This window comes from Belonocnema kinseyi, chromosome 1, assembly GCF_010883055.1.
Source record: "Belonocnema kinseyi isolate 2016_QV_RU_SX_M_011 chromosome 1, B_treatae_v1, whole genome shotgun sequence".
Lineage (NCBI taxonomy): Eukaryota > Metazoa > Arthropoda > Insecta > Hymenoptera > Cynipidae > Belonocnema > Belonocnema kinseyi.
This window is the reverse complement of record NC_046657.1, coordinates 8883905-8901510: the sequence shown is the minus strand read 5'-3', so window position 1 is coordinate 8901510 and position 17606 is coordinate 8883905. Positions and strand designations below refer to the sequence as shown.

The 17606-nt window shown below is 24.7% G+C and overlaps 1 protein-coding gene across 4 annotated transcripts in view; it reads right to left on the bottom strand.

Moving 5' to 3' along the window:
- Window positions 1-5660: 5660 nt before the first annotated feature.
- LOC117174549 (DNA-directed RNA polymerase II subunit RPB1-like) overlaps window positions 5661-17606 on the bottom strand; it is a 20103-nt gene continuing 8157 nt past the window's right edge. Inside the window, exons 5-9 of one of the 4 annotated variants that reach the window (XM_033363774.1) lie at window positions 14970-15017; window positions 14809-14889; window positions 9423-10289; window positions 5865-5941; window positions 5661-5782 (exon numbers count right to left, since the gene is read on the bottom strand). In XM_033363774.1, the coding sequence (XP_033219665.1) occupies window positions 5903-5941; window positions 9423-10289; window positions 14809-14889; window positions 14970-15017 (1035 nt within the window). In that variant the 3' untranslated portion in view covers window positions 5661-5782; window positions 5865-5902. Of the gene's footprint in view, window positions 5783-5864; window positions 5946-9422; window positions 10290-14808; window positions 14890-14969; window positions 15018-17606 lie in introns of all 4 variants that reach the window. The other 3 variants (XM_033363783.1, XM_033363758.1, XM_033363765.1) reach the window with 3 other exon arrangements.

Sequence of the window (17606 nt, the reverse complement as noted above, 5' to 3'; positions counted from 1 at the left end):
CTCGTTTTTTTTTAAATTTATAACAAAATGTTAGAAAATAAACGGATTTTTTTTTTAATTAAAGAAATTTAAAATCATATTTAACGTCCAATAATCAATTTAATGTCCAGAATTCCTGAAAATAAGAACCAAGAATCCAATGACCAAATTTAGACAACCAACATAAAATGTTCCTGTTGAAATTTGAAAATAGATGATATTTTTTTCCTAAAAACGAGAAGACAAAAATTTTCCTTATTGGACAAAAATAAAAAAAGAAGAAAGAAAAATGAAAAGGCAACCAACCAAATTTCTTTAGTTCACTTTTCTATTTATTTCGCCTTTTTTATTTTTACTATTATCAAATCACAATAAAAAAAAGTTTCTTTATTATTAACAAATTATGTTTTACAAAAGTTTTTTACTGGAAGGGGATTTGGTGGTTGGATTCTTGGTTTTATTTTCAGGAATTCTGCAGACCGATTTTTGTTCTAAAAAAAAAGAGGATTAAATTTAAGTTACAAAATAAATCAATGTCTTAAGAGAAGATAGGTGAAGTTTAAATTTAATATATTATTTTTTAAATTTAAATACTGATGTATTACTTATTTTTATATTATTTATTTATTATTAAAATATAAATCTTTTAAATATTTTGTGAGTTCTTGCAGCCCGATGTTGCTTTTACTGTTTACCTGTAATTTAAACGTGGATAGAGAATTTTGCAGCACAACTATATACCTATATATACCTGTTTGACTTATTCTGCTCCTTTGTGCTCACCAGTTTCTATGAGCTTTCCTGCGCCTTTTCCCTCCTGTTCACCTGAATTGAACCAACCGAAGCCAACGGTCAGTCTTTGACCTTTATTTTTAAGAAATAAAATTACTTATAAATAAAAAAAAAATAAATAAATAAATAAAATAAAAAAATAAAAAAAAGGTAAATGGTGAGTGGTAAATAAAAGGTTACTTTATTTTTCACCTGAATTGAGCCAAACCTTACCTCTCTTTCCTTCTCACCTATGCCCCTATGAGCACTCCTAAGCCCCTAAGATTTAGGCTTTAGAGGGGTCCAAAAAAGAATTTGAAAATTGTCTTTTCCAATTTTCATAGATATCCGGTGGTGTAGTTATAAACTAAAAAGTGCCCTGACGGTACTTTCCAAAACCTAATCCCCCCGGGGGGGGGGGGGCAAAAGTTAATATGGGGGGGGGTATAAGTGGAAATCACGTTACGAACTTATATAAAATTCAGAAACCCAATAAATAAATCAAACTTATCAGGTAAAAGTCAAATTTTTTTAATGAAAAATTCAACTACTTTCTTCAAAATTAATTTGTCCAGTTAAAGGTTCATTTCTTTCATTGAAAATGAATATTTTTGATCGAAAATTAATTTTTTGAAGTGTAAATTTTATTTCATATTTGGTTTAAAATTTCTGTAATTTTTTGGAACTTTGTCTTTTGTGATAGATATTAATATTCTTCGTGGAAAATTTAACTATTAGATTGAAAATTCATTTCTTTTATTGAAAATGAAAGTGAGTCTTTTTTTTATTGAAAATTAATTTTTCAAACAGTAAAATTTATTTCAAATTTGGTTTAAAATTCTTGTATTTTTTTTTTTAAATGTTGTTGAATATTAATATTCTTGTTGGAAAATTTATCTATTACATTGAAAACTCATTTGAAAGTTCCAAATTTGGTTGAAAATTAATTTCTTTATTGAAAATATGTTTTTTTATGGAAAATTAATTTTTTTAACTGAAAATTTTATTTCATATTTGCTTGAAAATTTCTGTATGTTGGTGAAACGTCTTTTGTGCTAGAATATTAATCTTCTTAGTGGAAAATTTAACTATTGCATTGAAAATTCATTTAAAAGTTTAAAATTTGGGTGAAAATCAATTTTTCTGTTTGAAAATTCATTGCTTTATTGAAAATGAGTCTTTTTTATTGAAAAATAATTTTTTAAACTGTAACATTTATTTCAAATTTGGTTTAAAATTTCTTTATTGAAAAACATTTTTTTTAATATTAATATTCTTGGTGGAAAATTTATCTGTTAGATTGAAAATTCATTTAAAAGTTCAAAATTTGGTTGAAACTCAATTTTTCTAGTTTAAAATTAATTTTTTGAATTGTAAATTTGATTTAAAATTTCTGTATTTTTTTTGACATTTTCTTGAATAATAATCTTCTTGGTGGAAAATATATCTATTAGATTGAAAATTCATTTAAAAGTTCAAAATTTGATTGAAAATCAATTTTTCTGGCCGAAAATTAATTTCTTTATTGAAAGTGAAAAAAATCTTTTTTATTGAAAATTAATTTTTTAAACTGTAAATTTTATTTCATATTTGGTTAAAAATTTCTGTATTTTTTGAAATTTTGTTGAATATTAATCTTCTTGGTGTAAAATTTAACTATTAGATTGAAAATTCATTTAAAAGTTCAAAATTTGGTTGAAACTCAATTTTTCTGGTTGAAAATTCATTTCTTTATTGAAAATGAAAATAAAATTAGTCTTTATATTGAAAATTAATTTTTTTAATTGTAAATTTTATTTCATATTTGGTTTAAAATTTCTGTTTTTTTTTTGACATTTTGTTGAATAATAATCTTTTTGATGGAAAATATATCTATCATATTGAAAATTCATTTAAAAGTTCTAAATTTGGTTGAAAATCAATTTTTCTGGTTGAAAATTAATTTCTTTACTGAAAATGAGTCTTTTATTATTGACAATTAATTTTTTAAACCGTAAATTTCATTTAATATTTGGTTTAAAATGTGTCTATTTTGTTGAAACTTTGTCTTTTTTGCTGAAATATTAATCATTTTGGTGGCAAATTTAACTATTAAATTGAAAATTAATTTAAAAGTTCAAAATTTGGTTGAAAATCAATTTTTCTGGTTGAAAATTTTTTTCTTTAATGAAAAAGTCTTTTTTTATTCAGAATTAATGTTTTAAACTGTAAATTTTATTTCATATTTGGTTTGAAATTTCTGTATTTTTTTGAAATTTTGTTTAATATTAATCTTCTTGGAGGAAAATTTAACTGTTATATTGAAAATTAATTTAAAATTTCAAAATTTGGTCAAACTTTGTCTATTGCTATTTTGTCTAAAATTTACCATTTTTGATCCATTTTTCACTTAGAGGGAGACCATAATTAATTCAAGTCAATAAACATAAATTTTTAAACAAAATATTACTCACTTTAAATAATATTCTCTTTGAATAATGCTCGAAAGTTGCGGCTTTTTCTGAAATGTTCAACATTTTATCCACTTTTCAGAGTGTGATAATTAATTCAAGCTTAAAAAAAATGTCGAAAAAAAATTAATTAATATATTTGAATAATGCTAGAAAGTTGCAGGTTTTTATGAAATATTAAACTTTTCATTTAAAGTAAGGTAAAAATAGTAAAATATAATAAACATAATTGTTGAGGAAAATTATTATTATTTATAGGCATTTTCTCGTATAATAATACTAAATGGTTGCGGTTTTTCTGAAATTTTACTTTGTCTTTTTAATTATGAAATAATAATAAACATTAAAGACAATCAGTTTTTAAACAATTTTTGTTGTAAATATATGTTTTTTGAATAAAATAGATGTATGAAATATTCTTCTGAGAGCCATTTTGTTTAAATTAATATTAATATTTCATATTTGTTCCTAAAGAAAAAGTAAGAGAAAAGCTGAAAAATTCAGAAAAACCCGCAACTTTCTAAGAGTAGATAGCTATAAACAATGAATTTTTTAAACAATTATTTTTGTTATCTTGCATTAATTATGATTTCACTAAGGAAAAAGTGGATAAAAAAATTCAAATTGCAGATCAAACTGAAGCATTCAAAAAGAATGTTATAAATATTAATAAATGGTTTAAACAATTATGCATTTTAAATTTGAGCCTTTTTGTTTAAATTAATATGAATGGGAATGCTTATTATTTTTTCTTAACAAAAACATCAAATAAAAGAGGAAAATTTCAGAAAAACCTGCAACTTTTTTAGAATTACTCTCTCTCTCTCTTTGTTCGAAATCCTCGAAAATCTACATTGCATTTTCAATTTTTTGAAATTTTTAAAAGTTTTCAATATTATTTTTTAATTTCTAAAAAAATTCTAATTATCTTTTGAACTTCCTCAATTAAAAAAATGCATTGTTCAATTGTTATTTAATCATCATTTCTTCTGGTTTTTGGAATCCTTCTAAATAATTTGTCAACATTCATTTTTCAAAATAAAAATATTATAAAAAATGTCCACAATAATAATTAAGGCAATTTTTTATTATCTTAAAATTGTTTAAAATCCTTAAAAAGCTTCCAAATTATATTTCAAAATATATTTTATTAAACATTTTTTGCAACATTTCAAAGTTTTTAGTAAAGTTTGAATATTTGCAAACCCTCTAAAAATCTTTTAAACGCTTGCAATATTTTCTAAAACATTCAAGACATCCTGAAAATGTTTTAAAATTGGCCTCAAAATCTTCCAGATTATTTTTGGACGATTTTGAAAATCTTGCAATTTTTTTGAATATTCTCTTAAACTTAATTGTTTAAAATAAGAAATCATATTCCATTTTCTTAGCAATCGTAATAAATTAAGAAAAAAAATTTTCAACTTTTAAAAATGCTTTTGAAAGCTTTTAAAGTTTTCGAAATTATTTTTGAACTTATTAAAATGATTTTTGAAATGGTTTTAAATACAATATAAATGGTTTAAACAATTATTTATTTTAAATAATTGCCTTTTGTCCAAATTAATATTAATGTGAAGATTTTCGAACTAAAATCTATTTCTGAATTGGAAGGTACAATTTTTGCATTTTTAACTTATTGTTTGTCCTGTAAGGGATCAAATAAATCTTTTTTTAGACTAACTTAAATAAAAGTTTCTTATTTATTAAACAATTTATTCAAAATAGAGTTAAAAATACGATAATAATAGTATTTACGATTCGAAAGTGAAATTACGAAGTCTTAATACTCATGAAAAGGCTTTCGGTTTTCTTTTTATAAACTATTTAGTATTTACCCCTCATCTTTTTTAATTATCTTACTATTTGGTCTTTCGCTTTATTATTATTATATATAAATTATATAATAATAGATCCCTGAATCCTTTTTACCACAGACTTGCTTCTTAAAATAAAATCATTACATTTTCACTTTTTCCCCCATATTTTATCGGAACGACTGAAAAATCCTGAAAAATAAAATTCCCGAATTGGAAAATTTTCGAAATATAAAATCCCCGAATAATAAAATTCCTTACAGAAAATTCCCGAATTTTAACTTTTTTTTTTATAAATCGTATTTATTAAAAATACAATGATCAAATCTTTTTATAACAGAAAAAAATGTTGTAATGTTTAAAGTTTCTAAAGTTGTTGTTTGAATTTAAAACAAAAATTTTTTAAAATCAATATATTTCTGAATAAATGTTTTTTCGATTGCCGTTATTTATATTCAAACAATAATTTTAGAAACTTTAAACATTCGAAATATATTTTTTCAATACAAATATTTGAATATTGTATTTAAATCAATAATATCTATGAAAAAAATTTAATTGTGTAAATTCGGGAATTTTCTGGTTCTGATATTTTATAATTTCAGATTTTAAAGTCGTCCTGATCTATCGATCCTTCTCTTCCTTTTTTTAAACTCAGGATAACAATCGCAATTTTATTAATATAGCTACTTTACTTCTTCAGACTTCGCCTTTGTCGTAGGGATTTTCGGGCGAAAGAGGTGTATCCGTCTCGAAGTTAGCGTCCTGTTTGGAAATAATTCACAAAATTAATATTCAATCGAGAATTTGAGATACAGGTTTTTTTTTGTTTTAAAAAATTTCTTACACTCACTGGTCTAGCGTATTCGTTCTTGATTTCCGTCTTCAGTTCTGGCCGATAAAACGGAAGGGCATCTCGGATCTCTTGCTTGAAGTGCAGAAAATTTTTAAGATCAATTTAGATTTTTCATAGAATTTATATATTTAGTTGAAGAAATAGTACAGTACTCATTTCTTGAAAATTGAAAAAAAATGTAACGATCAAATTTGGACAATAAATTCTTAGATGTCTTTTAATTGAGAAAAGAGGAAAGAAAATTAATTAACAAATTAAATTAAATAATAATTAATCATATAAACTAATTAATAACTATTTCTTAATTTTAAAAATGCTTTTAAAACATCTAAATCGTCTGTTCGAGACCTTGACGAATCTACATTTCTTAAAAAAATTTCGAATTTTGTTTCAAGTTCTCAATATTATTTTTCAATATTTTCAAAACTTCTAAATATCTTTTAATACTTTATATATAATTATATTTTTTTAAATTATTCATGACTTCTATGATATTTTTAAATAATAATTTATTGATTAATTTAAATAATAATTCATTTAAATGTAATTTTTTTTATAAAATTTATATTTTTTAATTTTTTAATAACGCGACTTTTTTCAAAATTAATAGTTGTTCAATCGTTATTTCATCCTCAAAATTTGTTTTGAAATATTTTTAAAAATAAAAAAAAAACATAAAAAATTTCCCCATGAATTAAGGAAGTTTTTAACTAATGTAACTCTATGAATCTTAGGCGATTTAAACAAGTTTCATGTTATTGACGAGCACAGGGAACATCAAATAAAAAAATAACCATTTTTTTGTAACATTTGATTATTTATAAAAAAATCCAAACCCTATTTTAAAATTTAGGCTCGAAAACTTAATTAGAAATCTTATCAACTCTTTTGTTCAATTTTTTTTTTTTTTTTGTACAGAAAACATACACAAGTCGAAAAATTCTCTCTCCCCCTGGGCGCATACGATATATTTTTTTAAACAAATGAATGATTTCTGACATTTCTTCAAAAAAAAATTTTTAAATTGCTATAAATTTCTAAACTTTTATGGAAATTTTCGGTCATTTATGGTAATTTCAAAGGTAAATAGGGTAAATTACCATAAATTAGCCAAAATTAAATTTTAGACATTTTAAACAATTTCCGAAATATTAGGGTAATTTATGGTAATATTACAGCTAATGTATGGTAACTTACTATAAATTGACCAAAATTAAATTTTAATTTATGGTAATTTTATAGTTAAATATGGCCAATATACCATAAATTACCCAGAAATAAATTTTAATAAATTTTAAAACTGTCCGGAAATTTATGTAAATTGTTGGTAATTTATGTTAATATTACATCAATATTATATTGAAATTGCCCAAAATTCAATTTCAAAATGTTTATAAATTTCCGGATATTGTTGGTCATTTATCGTAATTTTACAGGTAAATATGGTAAATGACCATACATTATCCCAAATTCAATTTTAAACATTAAAAAATATCCAGAAATTTATGAAAATTCTTGGTAATTTATGTCAATATATTCAAAATTCGATTACAAAATTTACGGAAAGTTATAGACATTTTTGGTAATTTATGGTAATTTTGCAGGTAAATTATCAAAAATTTAAAAAAATTCCCAGAAATTTGTTGGTAATTTATGTTAATATGTCCAAAACTCGATAAAAAAATGTACGGAAATTTATGGAAATTTTCGGTCATTTATAGTAATTTTACAGGTGAATTACCATAAAATAAGTTTCAAACATTTAAAAACATTCTCAGAAATTTGTGAAAATTGTTGGTAATTTATTTTAATATGTCCAAAGCTCGATAAAAAAATGTACGGAAATTTATGGACATTTTTGAGCATTTATAGTAATTTTACAGGTAAATTACCATAAATTAAGTTTCAAACCTTTAAAAAAATTCCCAGAAATTTGTGAAAATTGTTGGTAATTTATGTTAATATGTCAAAAATTACGGAAATTTATGGACATTCTCGGTCATTTATGGTAATTTTACAATTAAAGTACCATCAATTAAATTTCAAACATTTAAAAAAATTCTCAGAAATTTATGAAAATTCTTGATAATTTGTGTTAATATGTCCAAACTTAGATTAAAAAATGTAAGGAAATTTATGGACATTTTCGGGCATTTATGGTAATTTTACAGGTAAATTACCATAAATTCTATTTTAAACATTTCAACAAATTTCCAGAAATTTGTGAAAATTGTTGGTAATTTATGTTAATATGTCTAAACTTCGATTAAAAAATACACGGAAATTTATGGACATTTTCAGCTATTTATGGTAATTGTATAGGTCAATTACTCAAAATTCATTTTTAAACTTTTTAACAAATATTCGGAAATTTATCAAATTTTTAGGTAATTTACAGTAATATTACAGGTAATTTATGGTAACTTAAAATAAATTGCCAAAAATTTAATTTAATAATTTACGGAAATTGATTGAAATTGTCGGTCACTTATGGTAATTTTACAGATAAATTACCAAAAATTCAATTTCAAACATTTCAAATATTGTCCGAAAATTTATAAAATTTTTGGGTAATTTATGGTAATATTAAAGGTAGTTTGTGGTAACTTGAAAAAAAATTGCCCAAAATTTAATTAATAAATTTACGGAAATTTATGAACATTGTCGGTCATTTATGGTAATTTCACAGGTAAATATGGTAAATTACCATAAATTACCAAAAATTCAATTTTAAACATTTCAAAAAATTTCCCGAAATTTATGAAAATTGTTGTTAATTTATGTTATGTCCAAAATTCAATAAAAAAAATTACGGAAATTTTCGGACATTTATGGTAAAATTCTATTTTCTACAACTAAAATTTCCTTACAATTTTTATGTTGAGTGGGCCGATTATCATAAAATACAGCTAATAGAAGTATAATTTTCATTATTCACCTTTGACGTCACTTTTCACTCCCTAGGGAGTAAAAAGTACCTTTTACTCACTAGGTAGTAAACATCAGAGCTTTAGCCCCGCTTCACAGGCATCGAAAAGGTCGAAAATCATGGATGTGACATAAAAAAGTCATTTTTTTGCAACCACTGTGCACCGCTGAGTTTTGGATATTAAGGCCATGTGACGAGTGGGTCACGTGACCAGATTCCTACCATACCGCCACTTTGTTTATTTCGCAACTTATTTTCACACGAAGCGCCATACCAAGTTGAAAATTTAGGATAATAAATAAGGAGAACTAGGAAAGTTGGGTCTGTTCCTAAATTTTAATAATTATGAGAAAAGCAACAAAAAAAATCATTTACAACAAAAAACTTTTTTCATAATTATACAAATTTAAGACCCGGCCCACCTTTCTCAGTGCTTCTTGTTTAGCATCCCTAATTTTCAACTCTATGTGGCGTTGCGTGTGAATATAAGTTAGGAAAGAAGAAAGTGTCGCTAAGGTAGGAATCTGGTCACGTGACCCACTCATCACATGGCCTTAAAGAATACTTTAAATGTTAATTTCTTCCCAATTTCTTAAATTTTTATGAACTATTGTTCTTACAGCAGTTGTTCCTCTCTCGAACGGATTTTCGGGAGACGCTGGCGAATAGCTTGGCGATCCTGGCGAATAAGTTGGTGATGTTGGCGATGCTGGGGAATAACTTGGCGATGCCACCGTACAAGTTGGCGATGCTGGCGAGTAAGTTGGCGATCCTGTCGTATAAGGCGGGGACGCTGGCGAATAAGTTGGATCCGTTGGCATATAACTTGGCGTATATGGCGACGATGGCGCATAAGTTGGCGATGCTGGTGTATATGGCGCCGCAAATAAATAATTTGGCAATGCTGGCGAATAGGTTGGCGATACTGGCGAATAGGTTGGCGATACTGGCGTATAACCCGGCGATGCGCACGAATAACTTGGCACTGCTGGCGTAGAACGCGGGACAGTTGGCCTGATCGGCGTTGGCGTATAGCCTGGCAAGTAGCTTGGCGATGTTGGCGTATATGGCGAGGTGGGTGTGTATGGCGAGGCTGGCGAATAAGTTGGCGAGGCTGGCGAATAAGTTGGCGATGCTCGCGAATAAACTGGCGATGGTGCCGCATAACTTGGCGACAATGGTCTATAGCTTATCGGCGTTGGCGTATAATCTGGCGATGATGGCGTAAAACTTGGCGACGTTGGTGAATAAGCTTGCCATTCGCGGGAAGTTGGCGAGGTGGGCGAATAGTCTGGCGACGCGGGCGTATATGGCGAGGCTGGCGAATAGCTTGGCGATGCTGGCGTGTAGCCTGGCGACGCGAGGGGATATGGCGATGCGGGCGCATAACTTGGCGACGTTGGGGTATAACCTGGAGACGCTGGCGAATATCCCGGAACTGTTGGTGTGTAGCTTATCGGCGTTGGCATATAGCTTGGTGTTATTGGCTGTTTGAAGAAATAAGTTGGTTTTTTTTTTTCGTAAAATAGAAAAGAAATTCTTCAGGATGTCCACTCAAATCCTGGACCGAATCGATTTGAAATCAGGCGGGTTCTACACTTGAGGTCGCAGAATCTCTCGGGGAAAAAAGATGTTTTTTTTAGAGGAAATTAGGCGATACGTACTTTTTCGATTTGTGAGAAAATTTTGAAAATATTCAGAATTAACAAAATGCCAGTGGCTTTTTTTATGACAATATTCAAAGTAGATTTTCTCAAAAAACCCACACGGGATAAATAACTTGTAGCCAGGAGAATTTTTGGTCATAAAATCGAATTTTCGTATTTTTCTTGCTTACAGCAACAGATACGAAAAATATTATTTGACGATAAAAGTGGCTTAGCCCGTACAAAATTAATAGAATATCTTTTTTATATAAACAAAAATTTGTGAACTCAAGATAATTTCCTTATGATAGTACAAATTTAACAAAAAATTGAGGGAAAAAATATAAGTGTGAATTTTTTAAATAAAAGTCGGCTTTTAACATTTTTTTCAGAAAAATCGCCGCCATTTTGGTTAATTTTGATCATTTTTTTTATAAACGAAGCAAGATTCAAAAACGCATAACTTCGAGAAATTTTTGTTGTTACAAATCGCAAAAATACGTATCGCCTAATTTCTTCCAAAAAACAACATATTTTCCCCCGTGAGATTCTCCGACTTCCAGTATAGAACCAGCCTGATTTGAAATAAATTCGGTCCCTGGAATATATGTATCCTGACAATATATTTATATCCAAAAATACAAATTAATTCTTAACCAAATAGTGGAATTTTCAACCAAAAAGTTTAATTTTCTACCAAAAAATACGATCTTTCAGCCAAATTCATGAATTCTCAAGAAAATAGTTGAATTTTTAATTTGAAAACATTAATTTCCACCAAATACTTGAATCTTAAACTAAAAATATCAGTTTTTAAACCAAAAATGTGAGGTTAATTTTCAGCTAGAAATTAATTTCCACTGAAAAAAAACAACAAATTTTCAACCAAAGTGATTAATTTTCAACTAAAATTATTAATCTTCACAGCACTAGATAAATTTTTTTCCAAAATATGAATTTTCAAAAAAAAGACATGAGATTTTAACTAAATAACATACATTAAATTACATTTTCAGTTTTAAACAAATTTCATTTTAAAAAACTAATAAGAAAAGTTAGATTTTTTAAAAAAAGAGATGAATTTTCAACTAAAATAATGAATGTTTAACTAGAAAAATTGAATTTTTAACCAAAAAGATTAATTTTCACCCAAGAAGATCAATTTCAGTTTTAAAAAAATAAACGAATTAATGCGCATTAACGAATTATACTTCAAGTTCGGTGCATATGTAGATAAAATAAATATATTAAATTCAATTTAAACCGTTTTGAAGTCATAACTTTCCAAATAAAAGACTTGAATTTTGAACAAAATACTTATTTTTTTACCAAATAGTTGAATTTAAAAAAAAATCGATTTTCCACAAATTACTTGAATCTTAAAATAAAAAATATCAGTTTTCAACCAAAAATAAGAGTTGAATTTTCAGCTAGAAATTGACTAAAAAAAAAATTCAACCAAAGTAATAATTTTTCGAATAAAATCATCAATCTTCAACCGAAATAGTTGAATTTTAAACCAAAAAGATGAATTTCTATTTGCCTGAAACAATTATTTTCAGTAAACAAAATTTGCACAAAAAAACGAATTAAAGAAAAATTAGTTACATTTTCAAGTTTTGATTGACTGAAACCGATCCGAATTCAAATTAATTTTCCATCAAAAGAAGACGATTTTTCAACAAAATACATGAATTTTTAACCAAATAGTTGAATTTTCAACAAAAAAGAAATCATTTTCTACCAAATAATACGATTTATCAAAAAAATACATGAATATTCAACCAAACATTTAAATTTTCGATTATAAAAGATCAATTTTCAACCTAACAGTTTGAACCAAAATTGGAATAGTTCAATTTTCAGTAGAAAAAATTAATTTTCCATAAAAAAGCAACAAGTTTTCTGCAGAAGTCATACATTTTTACTAAAATTATTAATCTACAACTGCACTAGATGAATTTAAAACTAAAAGGATGAAATCTTAACAACAGAGTTTAACTTTCAATAAAAAAGATGAAATTTCAAAACAAGAAGATGAATTTAAAAAAAAAAAATTCAAACCAAATTGTTTAATATGAAACTAAAAAGGTCAATTTTTAATTAAAATTGTGAATTTCTAACTGAAATAGTTAAATTTTCAACCAAAAAGATGAATTTTCAAAAAAAGAAAGAAGATTAATTTTATAGAAAAATAAAAAATAAAAATTCAACCAAATTGTTTAATTTCTAACTAAAAAGATCAAGTTTTAATTAAAATTATGAATTTTTAACTGAAATAGTTGAATTTTCTAAACAAGAAGATTGATTTTCTACAAAAATAACAAATCAACCAAATTGTTTAATTTGTAACTGAAAAGATCAACTTTTAATTAAAAAACTGGAATAGTGGAATTTTCAATCAAAATGATGAATTTCCAAAACAAGAAAATTAATTTTCAACCAAAAAAAAAAATTCAACCAAATTGCTTAATTTGTAACTAAAAAATTAAATTTTTAATTAAAATTATGAATTTTTAACATAAGTAGTTGAATTTTCAAACAAAAAGATGAATTTTCTAAACAAAAAAATTAATTTTCTACAAAAATAAAAAATAAAATTTCAACCAAATTGTTTAATTTGTAAGAGAAAATATCAACTTTTAATTAAAAAACTGGAATAGTGGAATTTTGAACCAAAAAGATGATTTTTCAAAACAAGAAGATTAATTTTCAACCAAAAAAAAATACAACCAAATTGTTTAATTTGTAACTAAAAAGGTAAATTTTTAATTAAAATTATGAATTTTTAACATAACTAGTTGAATTTTCAAAACATTAAGATTAATTTTCTACAAAAATAAAAAATAAAAATTCAACCAAATTGTTTAACTATGAACTGAAAAGATCAATTTTTAATTAAAAAACTGGAGTAATGGAATTTCCAAACAAAAAGATGAATTTTCAAAACAAGAAGAATAATTTTCAACACAAAAAATTAACCAAATTGTTTAATTTGTAACTAAAAAGGTAAATTTTTAATTAAAATTATGAATTTTTAACATAACTAGTTGAATTTTCAAAACATTAAGATTAATTTTCTACAAAAATAAAAAATAAAAATTCAACCAAATTGTTTAACTATGAACTGAAAAGATCAATTTTTAATTAAAAAACTGCAATAGTGGAATTTCCAAACAAAAAGATGAATTTTCTAAACAAGAAGATTAATTTTCTACCAAAAAAATTAAACCAAATTGTTTAATTTGTAACTGAAAAGATAAATTTTTAATTAAAAAACTGGAATAGCGGAATTTTCAACCAAAAAGATGAACTTTCAAAACAAGAAGATTAATTTTCTACAAAAATAAAAATTCAACCAAATTATTTCATTTGTAACTAAATAGGTTCATTTTTAATAAAAATTATGAATTTTTAACATAAATAGTTGAATTTTCTACCAAAACGATGAATTTTCAAAAAAAAGAAGATTAGTTTTCTACAAAAATAAAAAATCAGCCAAATTGTTCAATTTGTAACTGAAAAAATCAATTTTCAATTAAAAAACTGGACAAGCGGAACTTTCAACCAAAAAGATAAATTTTCAAAACAAGAAGATTAATTTTGTACCAAAAAAATCAAACAAATTGTTTAATTTGTAACTAAAAAGATAAATTTTTAATTAAAATTATGAATTTTTAACGGAATAAGTTGAATTTTCAAAAAAGAAGATTAATTTTCTGTCAAAATAGATGAATTTTTATCGAAAAAAATTTCAATTGTCGACCTATAATTAAATAATTAAATTTTCAGTTTAAAAAATTAATTTTCAACCAAAAAGAAGATTTTGTAACTAAAAAGATGATTTTTCAAATACAATGATAAATCTTTTACCAGAATAATTGAAAATTAATTTCTCTCAAAAAGACGGATTTTCAAATAAAAAAGATCATTTCTCCATCAAAAATTGAGTAGTTAAATCTTTCTTTAATTGATGGAACAGTTAAATTTTCAGTAGAACAATTAATTTTCAGCCAAAGAAAACACAAATTTAAAAAAAAATAGCTCCTTATGCAACCAAAGAGACGAATTTCAAATTAAAATGATGAATCTTTAACCCAGAAAATTAATTTACAACAAAAAAATTTTAACTTTTAACCAATGTTCAACAAAATAGTTAAATATAATAATATAAAGCTACTTTTACAAAATGAAAAATAATTGTTATTCATTTTTCTAATTTAAATTTTAAAAAAGTTAGTACGCTCTTAAAAAAATGCCCTGATTTGTAAAAAAAAGTTCCCTGAAATTTACAGGTTTTTTCAGGTTTTCCAGGTAGGATAGACACCCTGTTTTTACTAATTATTAAAATAGTAATTACAGTATCTATTTCACTGCTATCGGACGACGCTTTGTCTGTTCTATCAAAAGGATTCTCCTCCGATGCTGGCGACTCTTCTGTCTAGAAAAAAATCATTTTTAACATTAGAGCCTTTTTTTTATTTTCATTTTTAATCTAATACTTGATGATTTAGAGCTTACAAGTCCCCGGTCGTAATTACTCTCGGGCGATGCTGGCGAGTCTGTATCCTGGCAAGAAATGAAAATTAAGATCATAGTTGAATTTTCAACCAAAAACATGCATTTTTAACCCAGAAGATGAATTTTGAACCCAAAAATACAAAAATTTCCATAAAATGGATGAATTTTCAACGAGAGAATATTAATTTTAAATCAAACATTAAATACTTAAACTTTTTAATGTAATATTTAATTTTTACCAAAAAATGACTTTAAAATAAGACTTGAACTTTTAACCAACTCGTTGAATTTTGAAGCAAAAATATGAATTTGACATTGAATGATGAATTTTTAACTGCAATAGTTGAACTTACAACCAAGGAAATTATTTTCTCACCAAAAAAGTGAATATTCAACCAAATAGTTGCATCTTCAACTAAAAAAGGTAACTTTTTGAACAAAAATAGAATAATTAAATTTTGTAACAAAAGAACCAACAAACAAATTTTCAACCAAAGTGATCAATCTTCAACTGGAATATTTAAATTTTAAAGAAAAAAATTAATTTTTAAACCAAGAATATTCATTTTCAACAAGAAAAGAAGACATTAAAAAAAGTGGTGAATTTTCAACCAAACATTGAATAGTTAAATTATTATTTTAAAGAATTCATTAAAAAAGAGATTTTCAAATAAACTTATTAATCTTTAACTGAAATAGTTGAATTTTTATCCAAGGAGATTAATTTGCTCCCAAAAAGGATAACATTTTTTTTTTAAATCTTAAAATGAAAAAGGTAAATTTTCAACCAAAGTGGTGAATTTTCAACTGAAATGATCAATATTCAACTGGAATAGTTAAATTTTAAACCAACGAGATTAATTTGATCTGAAATAGGATGAAAATTTTAAACAAATAGTTGAATCTTGAACCAAAAAAAGTAAATTTTTGAGCAAAAATACAATAATTAAATTTTCAAAAGAAAAAAATTACACAAAATAGTTCAATTTTCAACTAAAATGATCAGAATTCAACTGGACAAGTTGAAATTTAAACTAAAGAGAATTATTTGATCTAAAAAAATATGAAAATTTTAAACAAATAGTTGCATCTACAAACAAAAAAGGTAAATTTTCATCCAAAAATGCAAATAATTAAATTTTCGAACAAAAATAATCCACAAAATAGTTTAATTTTCAACCAAAGTGATGAATTTTCAACTGAAATTATTAATCTTTATCTGAAATAGTTGATTTTATATCCAAAAAGACTAATTTCTAAAAAAGATGAAAATTTTAAACAAATAGTTGCATCTTTAACCAAACAAGGTAAATTTTCAACCAAAAATACAATAATTAAATTTTTAACAGAAATGAAATTCAACAAAAGAGTTAAATTTTCAAACAAAAAGATGAATTTTCAACAAGAAAGGAGATATTTAAAAAAAAAGTGATGAATTCTCAACCAAACATTGAATAGTTAAATTATTATTTTAAAGAATTCATTTTCAAAACAGAGATTTGCAACCAAAATGATTAATTTTTAACAGGAATAGTTGAATTTTTATTCAAGAAGATTAATGTGCTCCCAAAAAAACGTAAATTTCCTACCAAAAAGACAATATTTAAACTTTCGACAGAAAAAAATTCCACAAAATTGTTAAATTTTCAACCAAAATAAAATGAATTTTCAACCGAAAAGATAAATTTCTAACTAAAAGTGTGCAATATTGAAATTGAATAGTTAATTTCAGTTTTAAGAAAATCAACAAAAAAAACGAATTAAAGAAAAATTAGTTACATTTTCAAGTTTTTATTTTATCTTCTTATACTTCAAATTCGGTGCATATGTAGATAAAATGAATACAGGTATTATATTAAATTCAATTCAAACCGCTTTGAAGTCTTAACTTTCCAAATAAAAATACTTGAATTTCAACAAAATATACGAATTTTCAAACAAACAGTTGAATTTTCAACTATAAAAGATCAATTTTATACCAGTTTCAACCAAAATTGAAAGTTTATTTTTCAGTTGAAAAAAATAAATTTTCCATAAAAAAGCAACAAATTTTTTGCAGAGGTCATAAATTTTCTACTAAAATAATTAATCTAAAACTGCACTAGATGAATTTAAAACTTAAAGGATGAATTTTTAACAAAAGAATTTAACTTTCACCCAAAAGGATGAATTTTCAATTGAAATTCTCAATCAAAAAGATGAATCTTCTAAAAAAAATCAACCAAATTGTTTAATTTGTAATAAAAAAAGATCAATTTCTAAATAAAATTATGAATTTTTAACCAAATTATTAATTAACATAACTATTAATCTTTAACAGAAATAGTTGAATTTTTATCCAAGGAGATTAATTTGCTCCCAAAAAGGATAAAATATTCAAACAAATATTTGCACCTTCAAATAAAAAAGTTTCCTACCAAAAATATGAATTTTTAAACCAAGAAGATTAATTTTCAACAAGAAAAGACGATATTAAAAAAGATGAATTTTCAACCAAACATTGAATAGTTGAATTATTATTTTAAAGAATTCATTAAAAAAGAGATTTTCAACAAAAATGATTAATCTTTAACAGGAATAGTTGTATTTTTATTCAAGGAGATTAATTTTCTCCCGAAAATGATGAAAAATTCAAAC